General features: G+C 39.8%; 3 protein-coding genes across 3 annotated transcripts in view; 2 read left to right on the top strand and 1 right to left on the bottom strand.

The window, feature by feature from the left end:
• Positions 1–6882, top strand: part of LOC133524425 (differentially expressed in FDCP 6 homolog) — a 24731-nt gene extending 17849 nt beyond the window's left edge. The window contains exons 4-11 of the mRNA XM_061860426.1: positions 1084–1320; positions 2062–2173; positions 2776–2893; positions 3372–3561; positions 4544–4680; positions 5017–5153; positions 5570–5694; positions 6440–6882. Of these exons, the coding sequence (XP_061716410.1) occupies positions 1084–1320; positions 2062–2173; positions 2776–2893; positions 3372–3561; positions 4544–4680; positions 5017–5153; positions 5570–5694; positions 6440–6583 (1200 nt within the window). The 3' untranslated portion in view covers positions 6584–6882. The remainder of the gene's footprint in view (positions 1–1083; positions 1321–2061; positions 2174–2775; positions 2894–3371; positions 3562–4543; positions 4681–5016; positions 5154–5569; positions 5695–6439) is intronic.
• The window catches only part of LOC133524418 (hemicentin-2), a 237384-nt gene that overhangs the window by 201818 nt on the left and 17792 nt on the right, over positions 1–17774 (top strand). The gene's annotated exons all lie outside the window — the stretch shown is intronic.
• Positions 6883–17774, bottom strand: LOC133524424 (dynein regulatory complex protein 10-like). Its single transcript, XM_061860424.1, has 8 exons — positions 15062–17774; positions 13623–13730; positions 11190–12666; positions 10478–10613; positions 9950–10099; positions 8546–8675; positions 7735–7905; positions 6883–7519 (listed from the first exon to the last, which is right to left on the bottom strand). The coding sequence occupies exons 3-8, from the start codon at positions 11290–11292 to the stop codon at positions 7295–7297; spliced, it is 915 nt and encodes a 304-aa protein (XP_061716408.1). The 5' UTR covers positions 11293–12666; positions 13623–13730; positions 15062–17774; the 3' UTR covers positions 6883–7294.

Genomic DNA, 17774 nt, shown 5'->3' with positions numbered 1-17774 from the left:
CTATCATTCGTTGGGTGCCGTATAAAATAAAGTTTTTTATATATATAATTCTGTGACAACGACAGTAATTCTAATCGGAAAACGGTCAAATCTTTCAGTATAGGTAAATTAAATTAATAAGGGTCAAAATAGAGAGATTGGAGTCAAAGACCTCTCTGATTATCTCTGTATCATCTCACATTGCTCACCCTATTAAAGTGATTCAGCTGATTGCCTCGTTCTTGCGGACCTTTAGCGTAAACGTTTATGGAGTGTATTATAACGTTTAGGGTTATCAGAATTACAACAGTCAGGACTGTTAGTATAGTTTTTTCGATGTAGGCAAGATTGCATAACCTTTTAGGGTCAGTGCAGATTGTACTAATTGACCAAATCTACCAATTCTACCATGACGGTAATAATGCTAAACTTTTTTTAGTCAGCTCGTCGATTGTGTTTCGTTTGTTTCGGTTGTCCTGAACTTAGAGCGTTTTGTGTTTCTATAGTTCTGCTTCACTCTTACTGACACTTCTTAAGGTACGACAATGCACATCACTCATTGGTTAAGTATAGTATTTGGCGACCGGTTTGGCCTAGTGGGTAGTGGCCCTGCCTACGAAGCTGATGGTCCCGGGTTCAAATCCTGGTAAGGGCATTTATTCGTGTGATGAGCATGGATATTTGTTCCTGAGTCATGGGTGTTTTCTATGTATTTAAGTATTTATAAATATTTATATATTATATATATCGTTGTCTAAGTACCCTCAACACAAGCCTTATTGAGCTTACTGTGGGACTTTAGTCAATTTGTGTAATAATGTCCAAAAAAAAAAAAAAAAAAAACAAAAAAAAAAAAAAAAAATGCTTTACTATGGCATTAGGTATGTCACTTATTAGTAAGGCATGACAAGCATTCATAAAGCACCATATCCCCAAGCCTTCTTCTATAGGTACCTACAGATATACGTAATGGTCGGACTTGTCTAGATTGCAGGGTCATAATAGCATGCACAGTCTCTTTCAATCGCGTACTATTAAAAATTTACGTCTGCGTTGTCAGGTGAACTTCAAAACGAATTCTCATGCTTTCATATACTTCTCCAGGTAGTCCTTCAACCATCAGAAGCCGGCATCGTCGCCGAGCAACTAGTCCACTGCCTCGGCCTCCGATGGGATGCTGCCGACTGGGAGGCACTGGGGGTCTCCATCGGGCACTTCAAGTGGCCCGCGTTCCTGGCAGTCCTAGAGGCCAAGTACTGCTGCGAGCAGCTGCACGCGGCCGCTCTGGTCGAGGCCGTGGATGAGATATATGATGTCTTTATTGAGGATATTATCAAGAAGGTATGAGTTTTAAAAATATTATGAATAGGCATATTCTGCGATTCAACGTCACAAAACTTGGCTTGTAGTTGCCATTATACATGGCCTTTTATTTATTACCTATATATGTAAGACTTTTTGTGTAGAATTTAATAACCTTTAATGTTGCCCTAGACCACATTTTCATGGAGTGCGTAGATTCAGATTAAAAGGCAAAATTCCAGGATGATATACATTTTTCAAGATGGCGGTGGTTCCTCGAGATCCCCGAACCAGGGGGGCAAAACTGTTCCTTTCGGTCATTCTCGGTTCCATTCGGCTCAGCATTGCTCCGAGCAATTATTAGGGTTGGCACAACATGACTTCCCTTTGCATGTACGACCATAGATAAGATAATAACTTAAATTTTGACAACCCTAAATAGCCAAAAGGGATAGTACTATACATAAGAAAGGGACAGTATGATTCGTCCCTGAATCGCTGTCAAACTTCGGTTTTGTAGGAAGTTTCTTTACTGTACGGTAGTACTATTACTTATTATGTGCCCACACGTTAAAAAGTGTGGATATGACAAAGGGACTTTTAATTAACACACACACCAAATTTCAGGACTGTTCTAGAGATTCCGAGCTTTGTCCTAGTTTGATTGTGCTATTATTATGGATTAGCGTATTACTATATACAGACATCTAGATTTACTCATTCCACCTACCAATAGTATCTTTTTAAACCACTAATTGATTCTTCTTCGTAATTTTTCAGGGCTACCTCTTCAAGCGCGGGTACCTGCTGCCAACCATGCGCGAATACTGGTGCGTGTTACAGCCCTGCGCACTCACGTACTACAAGAGCTCGGCGCAAAAGGAACAATGTGGTAAGTATTCTTTAACTAGCAGGTAGCAATGCCATCGGGTTAGTTTCATCTGTTGCCACCATAATAAATAAATAAATAATAAATATTATAGGACATTATTACACAAATTGACTAAGTCCCACAGTAAGCTCAATAAGGCTTGTGTTGAGGATACTTAGATAACGATATAATATATAATATATAAATATTTATAAATACTTAAATACATAGAAAACACCCATGACTCAGGAACAAATATCCATGCTCATCACACAAATACATGCCCTTACCAGGATTTGAACCCGGGACCATCAGCTTCGTAGGCAGGGTCACTACCCACTAGGCCAAACCGGTCGTCAAAATAATGACGGGCCTATTGCTCCGTTTAGGAATGATGGCTAAACTACACACAAAAAACAAGTAATTGTGAATTGTGATAAATAATATTATCATCTGTCCTGTTTGAAAGTTCCCTTTTCAGTTTTTTATGTTATCCTGCGGGCTCAGCATGGTCGTAGTTATCACGCGATATGGTGACAATTTTGTTTTTAAAATGACAGTTTGATAGAAAATCGCTTATACCACTCTAGGGATTTTAACTATTTTCATATAATGACCCACAGGTCGCATCGCTATCGACGAGTATTGTTCAGTAGAGGCGGCGGCGGGTGAGGGCAAGATTCAACGCTTCCAGCTGGTCACGCCCGAACGCACGTTCGAGTTTGGCACTCAAGACCATAAGTGAGTAACTCTTACTTGCAAGGTATCTGCAAGTTATGACAACATTGTTGATTCCGATTGACTGAAGCCCTACACGGTTGACAATCAAGGTTCGACGGTCCATAATCACCCTGACATTGGTTGGGGCGGAATAAAATTTAATTGTCGACCAAATTGCTACACGGTAGAAAACTACCTGTTACAGGTCGCAATGGGCGGAAGCTTCGTTGCCGACAAGGTCTTTAGATACAAGTAGTAAAGTAAGTAACCGCAGAGAATATTGGGTGCACTCTCCATTTTTGTCTAAGGCGTCGCCACTTGGCACAACTGTTAAAATAAACTGATCTAGTGTCCTAGCTACGAGACTGTCCTGTGACTACCCTCAAACATGGAAGGCGCTAAACTGCTCAAAATTTGCAAATGCAAGTAACTTGTAGTAAGCGCTGTAAGTTTAGTACTAATACATATGTATATTAATATTGCTATTAACCACTTTCAGGAGTCGTCTCCAATGGGTATCAGCACTAAAGCAGGCAGCCGCGGTGTCCGGCGGCGCGGAGGGCTACCAGCGCCGGGCGCGCGCGGGGCGGCGCGGGGCCGGCGCGCGGAGGGAGCGCGAGGCGCGGGAGACCCGCGCGCGGCTGCAGCACGAAGTGCGCGCGAGGCTGGCAGCGGAAGCGCAGGCACAGGTAACCAACAACCGTGGGTAGCTGTACTACCAGCGCCGGGCGCGCGCGGGGCGGCGCGGGGCCGGCGCGCGGAGGGAGCGCGAGGCGCGGGAGACCCGCGCGCGGCTGCAGCACGAAGTGCGCGCGAGGCTGGCAGCGGAAGCGCAGGCACAGGTAACCAACACCCGTGGGTAGCTGTACTACCCGCGCCGGGCGCGCGCGGGGCGGCGCGGGGCCGGCGCGCGGAGGGAGCGCGAGGCGCGGGAGACCCGCGCGCGGCTGCAGCACGAAGTGCGCGCGAGGCTGGCAGCGGAAGCGCAGGCACAGGTAACCAACAACCGTGGGTAGCTGTACTACCAGCGCCGGGCGCGCGCGGGGCGGCGCGGGGCCGGCGCGCGGAGGGAGCGCGAGGCGCGGGAGACCCGCGCGCGGCTGCAGCACGAAGTGCGCGCGAGGCTGGCAGCGGAAGCGCAGGCACAGGTAACCAACAACCGTGGGTAGCTGTACTACCAGCGCCGGGCGCGCGCGGGGCGGCGCGGGGCCGGCGCGCGGAGGGAGCGCGAGGCGCGGGAGACCCGCGCGCGGCTGCAGCACGAAGTGCGCGCGAGGCTGGCAGCGGAAGCGCAGGCACAGGTAACCAACAACCGTGGGTAGCTATATTACAGGGGGTGTCGGCTGGAGTGGGGAGACGTGAGGCAGGTATGACTTGCGCAAAGTTGCATCATGAGGTGCTGGTAATACAGAACAGTGGGTAGCTCCAGTCTGCAGTTCCTGCTTGCCACCGCGGTGCAGTATAGGTAACACACATACCTATGCCGTAAACCTTACCTAAAGGCAACCAATATACCGCTGTACTCATCTTAGGTCGGCCACTGGACACACAGTGCACTAAGTTAGGCATTCACTTTAAGATCATAAAGGGATTCTTAACTTTAAACCTTACAATAACTAACATTATTTAAAGAAAAAGATAATGGTATATAGTGTCAACATTATTTTGCAGGAGTTAGCAGAATTAGCACAACAGGACAACAAGAAACTGGAAGAATTAAAAACAACGCAAACAGAACTAGAACGACTTCTACAGGAAGAGACGCAAGCGAAAAGAGACGAAGAGATCGTACGAGCTCTCCAGGCTAGGTAAGCAGTAATGTTGGAAGTACCTGCCGTAAAATGGGATCACACTGATGGTTTTAATACGGTTACAAAGTTAGCATTATTCTTTAATCGAGTTGTTTTACCTAATATCCCGTATAATAAAAGAATATTATGGCTTAAAACTGAAATTTCAAGGCCTACCTGTTTTATGGACTATGGTACCAAAATATTTTACAGGTTTACTGACATTTGTTACACCATGCATCTTACCTCGTTGTTGTAAAGATTTTAATCTTTAATATTTCGAGTACTTCCAGTTCTTAATCTGCACCCGTCGTTAGTATGTTTTATAATAAAAATCATAATTATACTTTTCAGAGTCCTAGCTGAAGAGTGGGAGAGGAGAGAAGAGCTAGAAAGACTCCAAGAAGAGCAGAATAGAATGCTGGAAGAAGAGCGCCTAAAACGCAAGCAATTTGAAATACTGCAGGCAGAAAAGGAAGCACAATACAGAGGTTAAATATATGTGCGACATGAGGCAGCCTACAAAAATGCTTAAATAATTTAGCCTAAGACTAACAGTGACACTCCATAATCACCGTTTTTTGTAACCTATATAAGTGGCCATCCAGGCCATCTTATTATCCATTCGGTCCTGTTGGTTATTTTTTCCCACCATGCCATGTGCATTCAAGTGTAAAAATATGGGTTCACCAACTTACTCAAAAATATGTCCCATAGCTCTTAATTCGCCGCCATAAGAGTTATAGGACATGTTTTTGACCAACTTTTGTGCACAAGTAAACCCGTCGTCTGCCTTTCGATCTGTCTTCTCTCCTCACTGTGGTATCCCACATGGACTGTAGGTTAGCGTAAGCAGAACGCACATATTAAGAATGACTGTGGAACCTAATGATTCATATTTTTGCAGAAGCAGAAAAGCGTCTCAAAGAGCTGGAGGAAGAGAAACGAAGACTCGACCAAGAGCTTAAAGCGGCCCAACAGAAGATATCCAAGACTGACCACACTGCAAAAGCTCTGCATGTACAACTCAGAGTAAGAACTTATTGCATAGAACCGACCTAAACGCATCCTACAGTTTTGCTATTTAATGTACATTTTGATTTATTCCGATTAAAGGATACGTTTAGGTCTGCACCAATTTGGGATCATACTCTTTACTAGTAATACCAGCTGAGGTAAAGTGGGAACGTCTTTTGTGCTTATGGTACAGTAAATAGCTTATGGTGCTTATGGTATTATAGATTCCTACTGTCTTTTGTTTAGGAATCGAAAAAAAAATCTCTTGTCCAAGGTATGTATTTTCTAATGTCCGACCTTCGGACGGTTTCGGTTTCGATTCGGTTTGAGCAAAAATCCGGTTTAAATTGGAAAGTAAATTTTTAGCTCCGATCAATTGTGCCATGTTCGTATTCCACAACGACAAACCGAATACTGTAACCTAAACGATTACAGTATTATCTATAGGTATAGTTTTTCGGATTTATTCTCAATGACAATAGAATTTGAGGACATAAGTCGCTCAGGAGGAAATCAAAGACATGTGAGGAAGAACATGTCCAAATAGGTGTGACTGTTGCTCATGGAGCATTCCACTGATCTGCTTCTTAAAGTTATTTCGTCAAAATGATGTCGTTATTTCATCAACGTCATTGATGATGATAATGTCATTTTTTCTAATCAATCAATTTTTTCTAAGCATTTCTCTGTCCCTTTGTTCCAAAGTACATATTCCGTGAAAAGTTTCTGACGATATTGACGATGGTTCTTTTGGTTATAGGGCTTGAAACCAGCAGTTTTACGAAGTTGCGATAGATCTCGTCGAGCCGTATCGTTCATGCCCACCACCAAGAGTTCATCCGACACGCTCATCGACGTCAGGGCTATACACTGCAAGGTTTTCGACGATGACGACAATTTATGATCTGATTAAACAGAGATGAAAGTATTATTGTAATATTTTTAATTAAGAAATAAACTTATTATGCATTTTACTTCGCGAAACCCAAGGTTTGTAGAGATTTTTATCAAATTATCTAAATAATATTGTGTTTCTCACTTTTCGAGAAGGTGCCTCTACCTATTATATGTGTATGAATAATATAGGCAACTGTAATCTGAGCTTTATAAATTTTATAATACTTATACAGTAGCAAATCTTATGTTTCTTTTATATGGAATAAGCCAGTTATTTGGTTAAATAAATTCAATTGTTTTCATTTATATTGCATTTATTATTTTATTGACTCTAACAAAAGAAAGTAAAACTTTAATATTAATAACCTATTAGCATATATTACTTTTGTAAATTACGATCTAAATAGTAGTGTATAAATGGAACATTATATTAGAAACACTAACAAATCTTAAAAAATAAATCACGCTCCATATCGAACTACAATGAAATTCGTTTTATTAACTTTGATTTTAGAGTGTATGAAAATGAGAAAATACTGCAAATTTTTATTAAAATTTACCTCTCTTACTGTGTGCAATTGTTATGCCATTAAACATTAAATGTGTAGCCTGTATGCCTAATTAGTTTACCTACATAAAATGGTACATCATCGGCATACCATAAAGTGTGGTTATACTTACCAGAGGTCCTATAATCCTATAAACAAATTAGAAATTCTTATTGTTCCGCTTGCCCTTCTGCAGGAGTTTCCTCCCCTTCTTTCACTTCTTTCCCTTTATTAGCTTTGGCTTCTAACTTGGCAGCTTTAGCTGCTGCCTTTGCTTCAGCCTTCTCCTTTTGTGCCTGTTTTTTCGCAGCTAAAGCTGCCTTCTTAGCTTCAATTTCTGCTTTTTTTGCAGCTGCTTCTCTCTCTGCTTCCATTTTTCTCTTTAACTTCAGCAACTGGAATTCCAAACGTTAAGACGTTAACATTATACTATTGCATTTTTTAAATAAAGTCCTCCGAATTTTAAAATTTATTTTACAATATCCCTTGTTCCTGTTCATGTTCAAGTTTTATACAATATACGAAGCCAATCAATCAACGAAGTTATGAAAACGACTTTCCTGACCGTCTTGAATTTCTGGGATTAAATTGTGGAAAAAAACAACATTACCTTCTTCTTCTCTGCTCGGTTCTTCAGAGTATCCCGCCATGCGGTCTGTATGACCCTCGCGGCGTGCTCGATGATGAACTTGTTCAATTTTTCGGTCATTTCCTGGTGGTATTCGGCTTCTCTCTCTGCCATCAGTGGCTCGAACTCTTTGTTTTGTTCTTCTAATTTGATCTGTTAAAAAATTACATTGTTCGTTGCTGAGTATCTACCCGGAACACCGTAAATCAAAAATTTGCTGCCTCTTGCATATTGAAGTAAACATAATAATCACGAAGATTTTCGATGTTCGCGGTAGGCCCTCACCTCAGATAAGAATATGGAAATAAGCTTAATACATATAATTTCCCATGTGGTTCTTTTAGACCAAGGTGGTAAGCCAGGCTTGACGTATTTTTTTATTTCCTAGCCAAAATTCATAAAACCACCCAAAAATATAAAACAATTAAATGAATGAGCTGAACCAGTGTTTAAATAGGTAACTAAAAGTCATTATTTTCCGACTAAAGGCAGTGACGGAAATTCCGCCATAAATTTAAAATGGAAGGAAAAGGCTCATATTACAGAAAAAGTGAAGCGACCGCAATGACCGCATGGAGATTCCTATTTTGAATGCATACTACAGGTTGAACTGTGCGCCTTTATTATATAAGTAAACTATAATGAAATGAATTAATAGCATCGTTCGCAGACGTTTCTGCTTCTTAAAAAAATAATTATAATGGTTCAATTTTGAATAATATTTTATAACGGTCAGAAATGTCAATTCAACCCCTCATGGCCCTACATACTGAAATCTACAACCGGAAATTACCGTCAGGTTTTCGATCTGCTCGACCTCGTCTTCATGCATCTTGATCAGCTCATCCAGTTCTTCTTGCTTACCAGCCATTTCCACGTCGTATTTCTGCAGCCAAGACTGCAGCTGCGTTTCACATTTCCTTCTGAAATTGTTAAAGCAGCAATAGTAAGCACATTTTACTGTATCAGGAGTTCGTTTTATCTAGCTTCATTTCGCACTATTAAACTTTCCGCCTTCTCAAGAGCGCTAAGAAACCAGGAAAGAGCTGTGGGTGAAATATTTCGGAAAGAATTATATAAAGAAAGCCAAAGAGCATATCTAAATCCACTGTAGGCATTTAAAGCCCAGCTGAAATACTTTTCTATAGCTGAAATTTGAGAGCACCTTAAACTAAATGGTCTTTGATTAGAAGCAGTAGCAGCAAAAATGCTTCAAGGAATTATTGAACCAAGGAACTTCTCGATACTAAAACATCTCTATGTTATAAGAATAATAATTATTTATTCTCACACACATACAAGAATAAAAAGACGATAAAAGAAAAACAAACAAGTAGACACGTTGAATAGGAGAGCAGCAAAAATTAAATTAACATAATTTCTTAAGTCTATCCAAATGATGTAAACAATAGTGTGACGAAAGGGATGGACTCAGTATTTGCTGTGTTACAGACTGGCTGTCACAGCGCTGGTTTTCAGTTCACAATATACACAAGAATTTTAAAATTTATTAACAACTAAATCTAAATTAACTTAGCAAGGGTAAGGCATGAGAAGAAAAAAATTTCCACATCTCACATCTCATGTTAAACATCTCTATGTTTTAGTATCGAGAAGTTCCAATAAAAATGGGTTATTAGCGGCAACAAAGTTACCTATAATATGATGTTATCGGTGAAAGTAGTTATAGGTAGGCGAAAGTCCAAAAAAGAAAGTAAAAAAACGGGAGTGAGTGTATTCAGGTATTTCGGAATTTCGAGTAGGTCTGACTTTATCAAATTAATCACACCTCTCGCGTCGAAAGATGCTAATCAAATGATGGTCCCTTAAACTCTCTTTAGGTTGGATTTAATTTAAAAAATAATTGAAGAAATAAGTCAAGAATCATTTCTGAATAAAAATGTGGTAAACCTCCCAATAATGTCTCCCAACATTTTACGTAACAGCTACTCCATATAAAAATGGTCTGTCATCGGGAGCATCATTCGACGCTAGAGGGAGTCAAACCAAGGCAAGTTGATTTTAATAGCCGATACTACTAGATACTTTTATGAAATTATGACGTTTATGTGACACTTGCACCGTGGGCTATCAAAATCGCTGCCAACTTATCTTGGTCTGACTCTAGTAATTTATGGCATTAGTCGAAGAACTACCGAAATACATCCTGCGTACCTGCCTGATGTGAAGTTCTTACCTACGATCTCGCAGTTGTTTTTCAGCCATTAGACTGTGATGGAGCAAGGCCTGATAAGCATCTTGACTCTCGACCTCCTCCTCTGTGAGCATCTGGTACTTGACCGTGTGAGCTCGAGTGGCCAGCACCATTTGGCGTTCAGAATCAAGGCTGTAAGGTTTTTTAAGACTTTTATGCTAAGTATATCCTCGTAAGGCCCATGGTCCTATCAGTAGTACTAGTTACTTCAATGTAATTTAAACCATTTTCCAGCCGAACAAAGTTGTATTTCTTTTGTTTCGTTCGATTTAGAAACGAGAGATAATCAACCGTATTCCTTTCACAATTGATTTCAAATTCGCATTAGCAGGAATTATGGGTGTTTTCTATGTATTTAAGTATTTATGTATAATATTTATCGTTGTCTGAGTACCCACACACTATGGTGTGTTGCGCTGCCGAGTTGCCAGATGTTACAAAATGTGCAAAATGGAGGCCGCCAGCTGCGGGAATTCGCCACGTGAAGAGGTAAGTTGAAGTTTTGCGTACATTTGCTTTTTCCTCTTGATATTCGCTTTATGGTCGCTAAGGGCGAGTTCTTGCTTCAGTTGCGCTATCAATTCCGTCTTTTGTTGGATTATCTGCTCGTGTTCCGTCTTCTCCTCGTCAAGGCATTTTTTGTCTTCTACATTGACATTAAAATACTATTTATGATAAAAACCTTAGTAAAGAGAACTAACTATACATTTAATATTATTCGTATTGAGAGGGGACATGCAGGTGAGATAACTGACTAAAGCCCCACTTGCTTGCTTTTCTAGGTATCTACTTACATACATTTTATAAAAACGCCCGAAATACATTACATTGATACTGACACTTATCCTTGTTGAATATTCTTAAGTGGACAGGATTAGCAAAATCCATAAATATGTGATCGTGACCTACAGAACGTCCCACTTTGTCGCTTGCCATAAGGACGCCTTATCGGGTTATTCGTATAAAGATACAAACAAATCTAGTCCTTATGGCAAGCGATACTCCCATATTACAACTTTCAAACATGGAATGTGTCCATACACCTACCGTACACATACAAGAGGAGATTTAACAAGTTTTCTACCTATTTATTTATTTAATCATTATCGCACATAAGAAAAACTTATCTTACAAAAGGCGCACTTAGTGCCAAAAGCATACTCTACCAGTCAATCGTACAATTTGATAATAACCGTTATTTATTATTCCTCTACTAACTAACCTCCAATTTTCTCCAGACACTCGTTGTTACTTTTCTCAAGCTTCCTCGTGTTTATTATCGCGGAGATCTCCTCTGCAGCCGTAGTTCTCATCTGCACCACCATCAGGTCGCGGAACTCCTCTAACTTATGCAGATATTTCAATCCAACGGTGGGGCATTTGACCTAGATCATTGTAGTCTAGTAAGGTGCATTGGCGTAACGTCGGAAGCGGAATAATTTAAAAAATCGCTAACATTAATCTACTAAACTCGAAGCACTTCATAGTTAGCCAATTTACGCTACTGCAACACTTACTCATGCAGCTTGCTTCCAGACCTGCTAGCATGAGTTGCGTTCTCGCGCGCGAATCCATAATTGAAGTCGCGCTACATTAGTGGAATTCAGACGGGACAATTTTTCGCCAAGCTGATTAAATTGTCCGATCAAATCAGGCCGTGCGGACTCAAGCGCCAATTCGGCTCGCTAATTTCGATCGCCGATTATGCTCAATATTATAGTTATACCGATAAAATGGAGGTGCGGACGCAAGTACCTATACCAATTTGTGACTCTTAGTATTCGCGATTGGGGGCATTTTTTTTTAAATTTAGAGCTGTTAAATATCACCATAAAATTAGAATTGGAGATTGACGTCAACTTATTTTTTTTTTGATTTGATCACCCCGATAACGCCACTCATTGAAGTTTGCAAATTGAGGGCACTAATTGGAGTAAAGAAAAAGATACCTGCCATTTGCGAAATTCGGTGTTCGCGGTAGACTCTCTATTGCTGAAGTAGAAATTACCTACTTCTAGTTTAGTAGATATTTGCAATTTCCAAAATTACCCTGCATTCGAAGTTACCTCCATGCACATTAATGAATTAATGTTTTTTTTAATACCACGTCGGTGGCAAACAAGCATACGGCCCACCTGATGGTAAGCAGTCACCCTAGCCTATGGACGCCTGCAACTCCAGAGATGTTACATGCGCGTTGCCGACCCTTTAAAAACCTGGCCGCGTAGCCAACGTTACAATCGTTCACGCTCCGTAGCGTATCGTAGCTATCTCTCTCTATCACTTCCATATTAGTGCGACTGTGACAGTTGCGTTTCGTTCGCCACGGAGCGTGAACGATGTGCACGTTGGCTACGCGGCCTGTACACTCCTTTTTTGAAGAACCCCATACTGTATACCCTCTGGAAAACCTCGATAATTAATTGCTTTGCGTAGATACATGTTTTGCGTTGCTGTGATCTGGTTGATATCTTACGGTTCAGCCTCAAATTATTGTTTTAATTTACATTCATATATTTAAGTAGGTAGGCCGCCATCTTCGCGTACTTACAAGAAATTGTCTGTTCTATAACTGTATTTATTGTACACAATAAAAACAAAATACCCAAAAATATACTTACGTTTACATTATTTATATTTTCGTAATATGACACATGCATCGGTTCTCTGCTATTTCTCTGTGGAAAGTCTTTCTTCAACTGTGAAAATGGAACGCGGATAAATTAAATTTCCAGCAATAAAAATGTACTATTTTAAGCTTAGAAATGGTCAATAAAAGTGTTTAATGTAGGTATAGGTACACAAGTTAGCTGAAGCCCCATTTGCATGTGTTCAGTTTACAAAAACGCGTTATACAGATAGAGAACTACGAGTATTACTCTTTATAAAATCATTTTTTTGGAATCAATTGAAAATAAGGAACACTTACTTCACCAACGGGTGCCCAACTTCGCCTAAGTAAAATATAAAAATAAAAATTATATTAATAAAAAAATAGTTTTTTTTAATATACTATGTCAGTGGTAAACAAGCATACGGCCCGCCTGATGGTAAGCAGTCTCCGTAGCCTATGGACGCCTCTAACTCCAGACAACACACCTGTCCCCAACTTCGCGTAGTTGTTTGTTATACTAAACCTTATTCAAATTCCTAAATGTTGAATAAAATACTAAATGATACAAGTTATACTGAAATTATTATTTAATGATAGTTAAGGCGAAGTTATGTACTAAAGACGACCGGTCTGGCCTAGTGGATAGTGACCCTGCCTATGAAGCCGATGGTGCCGGGTTCTAATCCCGGTAAGGGCATTTATTTGTGTGAATTTGTTCCTGAGCCATGGGTGTTTTCTATGTATATAAGTCTACATATGTACATATGTAGAAGTACTAGTACGAAGAAACCTGTTTTGATAATTTTTTGCATTCCATTCATCTTTGTCATACTCGTTGTTAAACACGAGCTTTTCTCTTTCGGTGAGTCGTAAGCACGGCGGCGTGCACATCCCCCGCTTGCCCAGGTGCGACTAAAATCAACTTATACGATTTATCACAGATCAGCGCTTGAATTTTGGAACGCCTATAACCTATCTTGAGTATAATAAATCATTGGCGTAGCGTCTTTACTTCAGTAAGTTAGTAAGATTACTTTTTACCTGTTCCGTGATACTTTCTACGTGCGGTTTCAGCTCTGGGTAGTTACACAGAGTGTACATCATGAAACACAAGTCGGGATTGATACGGTTTTTTAATGAAAAATTTCCCTGAAAAAAAAAAAAAATTTAATAGAAAACCTGGGGCTCTTAAGAGTCCGCAGCAAGCTCGGTTCTCCATACAAACGTACTGCCCTCCTAATGTTAAGTGCAATAACGCCAAAAACTAATGTTGAAATCTCATTTAATAGCGTGACACATCGTATGAGAGCAAAGTACACAATTAAATATTATTTTAACATGAGTTTTGTAGGTACTTTACGTTAGGAGGGCAGCGTAGTTACGCTCTCATTATAAAACGACTGGCTTGATTGCTCTGAAACTTTGTACTTACAATAGGATAAGGTATATCTATTGCATGTTGCAAGTTGACAAGTTACTCTGTAAAAAAAACAGCGAATTTAAGTTTTTCATACAAAACTTGTTTTCGCTGCATTTCGTGTTTTATAAGTTGGAGCTAAGGCATAGATATACATCAGGTGTATGTGAAAAGTTACATTACAACCCAACACGTAGTTTTAAAATGAAAACGAAACCCGTTTATAAGGGAAGGTGAAATTCGGCCAAGCTTGCTGCGGACTATTAACTCTTATTTATGAGTTTTTTTACTTCACCCGTTTTTTTCATTATTTGCGCTAAGTCTAAATATTTTACCAAACCTATGTTACACAGTTTCGTGTAAAACGAGAATCGACCGGCGCTCGCGGGCTCAATTTTTCATACATTTGATAGAGCAGAAATAGTCGGTAATTAGACGGCAAAACAGTGGAGCCCATCTCAGATTTCCGTAGAGAGATAACAACGTCAAAAAAAATAGATGTGTGATGCTTATACTGTTTAATTAACCCTTTATTTAATAAGTTTGCTGGTCGGATTATATTACTGGAAAATTACCCTGATAAATATTTATATCGTCATTCATAATTGCTTGAAAGTTGATCAATGCTCAACGGTACAAGAACCATTGCGGCTGTGTTCCAGACCCTCAGGTTTGAACCTAAAGGCGCTCTTCTGGCTTCTACCCTGCGCGTCGGCGTTCATTCAATAGTAGCAAATTAAACACTGCGCGTTGCATTTATTTGTTATCTTTTATAGTGGGTACTTAAAATATGTCATACATTAGGTATCGTACGCTTATAGGGGGCGTGCATGAACTGTAGGAGGCAGCACAGAAGCCGTCAGATTTTTGGCGCGAGGCGTATATGTGATGTCTATTGTTCCGATGTAGCGCACAAGATGGTAGAACCTACTAAGCACAAGAAAACATGTGACGTGTAAATGTACATGTTTATGATTCCGATTCACGCCACAAGATGGCAGACGCTCCAACGCGTACGGTCCCTATAGGTGACTTATGATATAGTATTTTAACTGATTCTAACCGCCAGGATATCTTCCGCGGCTGCCATGTTCATAAGGCTCTCAGAATACAGAGGACTGTCGTACTGATAAAGTGTAGAAGTAACGACGTCCAAGTGTTTCATCGACATAATTTTGGGCAGGATATTGTCTTTCATCAAGGTGTTAATGCACATAGCCAATTTCGTCTGGTACACCAACTTATCCAAGGACTTTGTAATACGGTCCGCTTGGATATTGCATTCCATATCTATCGGAGAAGACCCTGAAAATGAAAGTGACTGATTAATAACAGGGTACACAGTACACACTGGCACAGCTGGGTAACATTGCAAAATTGTATTTTTGTAATTGCACACATTATAAATGAATTCTATTCATAATGTGTCGATGCAAAATTCGCTGTACAAGTAAATACATACGTATAACGAATTTATCATTAATGTTTGCGGGAAGGATAAATAGGCAGGAATCACGATAAATTTCCATTCATTTTCATAATACTCTTCAACTTCACGCGTCATTTCGACACAATCAGCCAGCGATCCGCTTGGCGGGTTCTCTGTTCGTAGGCACTTTCCGCTACAAACGGGAAAAACAGTGTTATCTGCTACGCTCGTAGCGCGTAGCTCGCGCTGGCAGTGAATTTGTTAACACGTTCGATTCAGACCTTTCCGTAGGAACTCACCTTCCACTGAATGTCGATTAAGATAATTATTATTGGGTTACACAGCCATGAAAAACGTTATCGCCCTACCTGACCCTGTTTCTATAGTGTGTTGGTGACTTCAAGTCGAATGTGGAGGACCCGCGTGAAGTCTCCTTTTCGTACAAACTAAGTCTAAACATTATTGAAAATATTTTAACACATCAACCACAGCTATGCCCTTACGTTTGTTATATCTCGACTTTTTAATAATTATAAGAGTTAGGAGCATTTAAAAATTTGCATGAAATCTGTTTTTCGCTCCTAATTTTTACAATAAAAAAATCGAAAAAAGTCAAACGCTGGGGCATAGCTATGATTAGTATACATCAATTAATGTGAAAATATTTTCATTATCAATATCAGAGAGGAAGAGAGGAAAATGGGAACTACGTTCGTATGGCGAATTGGCCGTCCCCTTTCCTCTTACGGTCAATAAAGTACACGTTCAGTACAGAAAGTCTGACAATGCTCAGTCCAGCTCAAAGAAATAGTAAGTGTATAGTAAGTGGTCCAGCTTCCCGATTTCAACCTAAGATTTCAACGATATACTTATTCATCATTATTAGATAGAATTTAGTAGTATTAAAGGTAACCTACCATCGTCTCTCTCAGGTTCATCTTTGTTCCCCGAGTGGGTCGAAGCATTACTGCTGCCCGTTTTAGTGGAGCTGTCGGACGTATATTCCGACAGGGATGAAGCAGATGGTTCAGCCATTTGGAGTTGGTGAAATGCTTCTTTTTATTATTATTAATAATAAATATTTTTAATTAATGTTTAATAGTTATAAAATTCTCGAAAGAAGAATATAAATGTTAAGAAAAAATTAGAGGAATTAGTTGTGAAAGATGACAACCCTGTCAAAATGTCATGATATCATATACTTACTTTACTCTTTGCATATACTCGTATCAAACCTCACACCAAGTAAATGCAAGAATGATTCCATCTACAAATCTTAGGGCAGAATTGTATCCCAATAAATTCTTATGGATTATAAGAACATGTTACACTACCTTTAGTGGACCTCTAATGACCATATTTTTGTAAATATTGAATTTAAAATATCTTTTAACATACGTCACGTGACCTAAGTCGAACGAAACGCATTGAAGATTCTGATGACGTCAAAACTCTCGGTTTGACACTGTTGACAGTTCTTAGGTGATCAACCCTATGGAGTGTGGATTTAAGAGGAGTGAAATCTCTTATGGCAGCTGTCAGCTATAATCTCCCCAGAGTAGCGCTAGAGTAGCTAAGAACAAAACTAAGAACCTGGGCGTTATTTACCGAGTGAAGTGCGCTGTCTATAATTTGTTTTTTTTTTTTTCAAGTATTCTAGGTATGGTAGCGCCACCTATTTAAGGTTTTTTGATGACACTTTTTGGTACATGGAAATTTATTTCCTTAACTCCACCTTCCATAATCAACCCGATCAACCGAGGCCCCTCCGTTGTCTATTCTCAGCACAAAATTTAATACTCAAGCATTAGCCGGCTTGCCCACCACCTAAATGGCTACGGCTTGAGTATCAAATTTTGTTCTGTATGTATAGTTGTGTCAAACCGTAAACTGTGACGTCACATAATTTTCAAAGAGCGTTTTGGGCGCGAAAGCATCAGCCAAAATATATTTTGTTAATTTAATACATTTAAAGCCGTTTTAAGGTCTTAGCACACTATTACAACTCACCAGCCACTCGACTCAAAATTAAATATTGAAATTAAAGCCTTATCTTGTATGTCCTACAGTACAATGTTTAACATTTAGTAACTGTCGGGTGGTCTACGCGTCGTCCACTCGTCGTCCACTAAGCTGAACCAAAAGTGAGTTGAGTTGGTGTGGAATTGATATAGTGTGCGAAGACCTTTAAAGGTAAAAGTTGAATTTTAGGGCAACGTTTGGTTAATATAGAACGCAATACAAAGGTTTCAAAAAATTGGAAACAACCCTAATTATACAAATTATCATATTATATAAGAAGTATAGTACCTATGAGGGATCCTATCTGACAGAAAGCCTACAGTTA

Source organism: Cydia pomonella, chromosome 13 (assembly GCF_033807575.1).
Source record: "Cydia pomonella isolate Wapato2018A chromosome 13, ilCydPomo1, whole genome shotgun sequence".
Taxonomy (NCBI): domain Eukaryota; kingdom Metazoa; phylum Arthropoda; class Insecta; order Lepidoptera; family Tortricidae; genus Cydia; species Cydia pomonella.
This window is presented reverse-complemented; position numbering and strand designations above follow the sequence as displayed.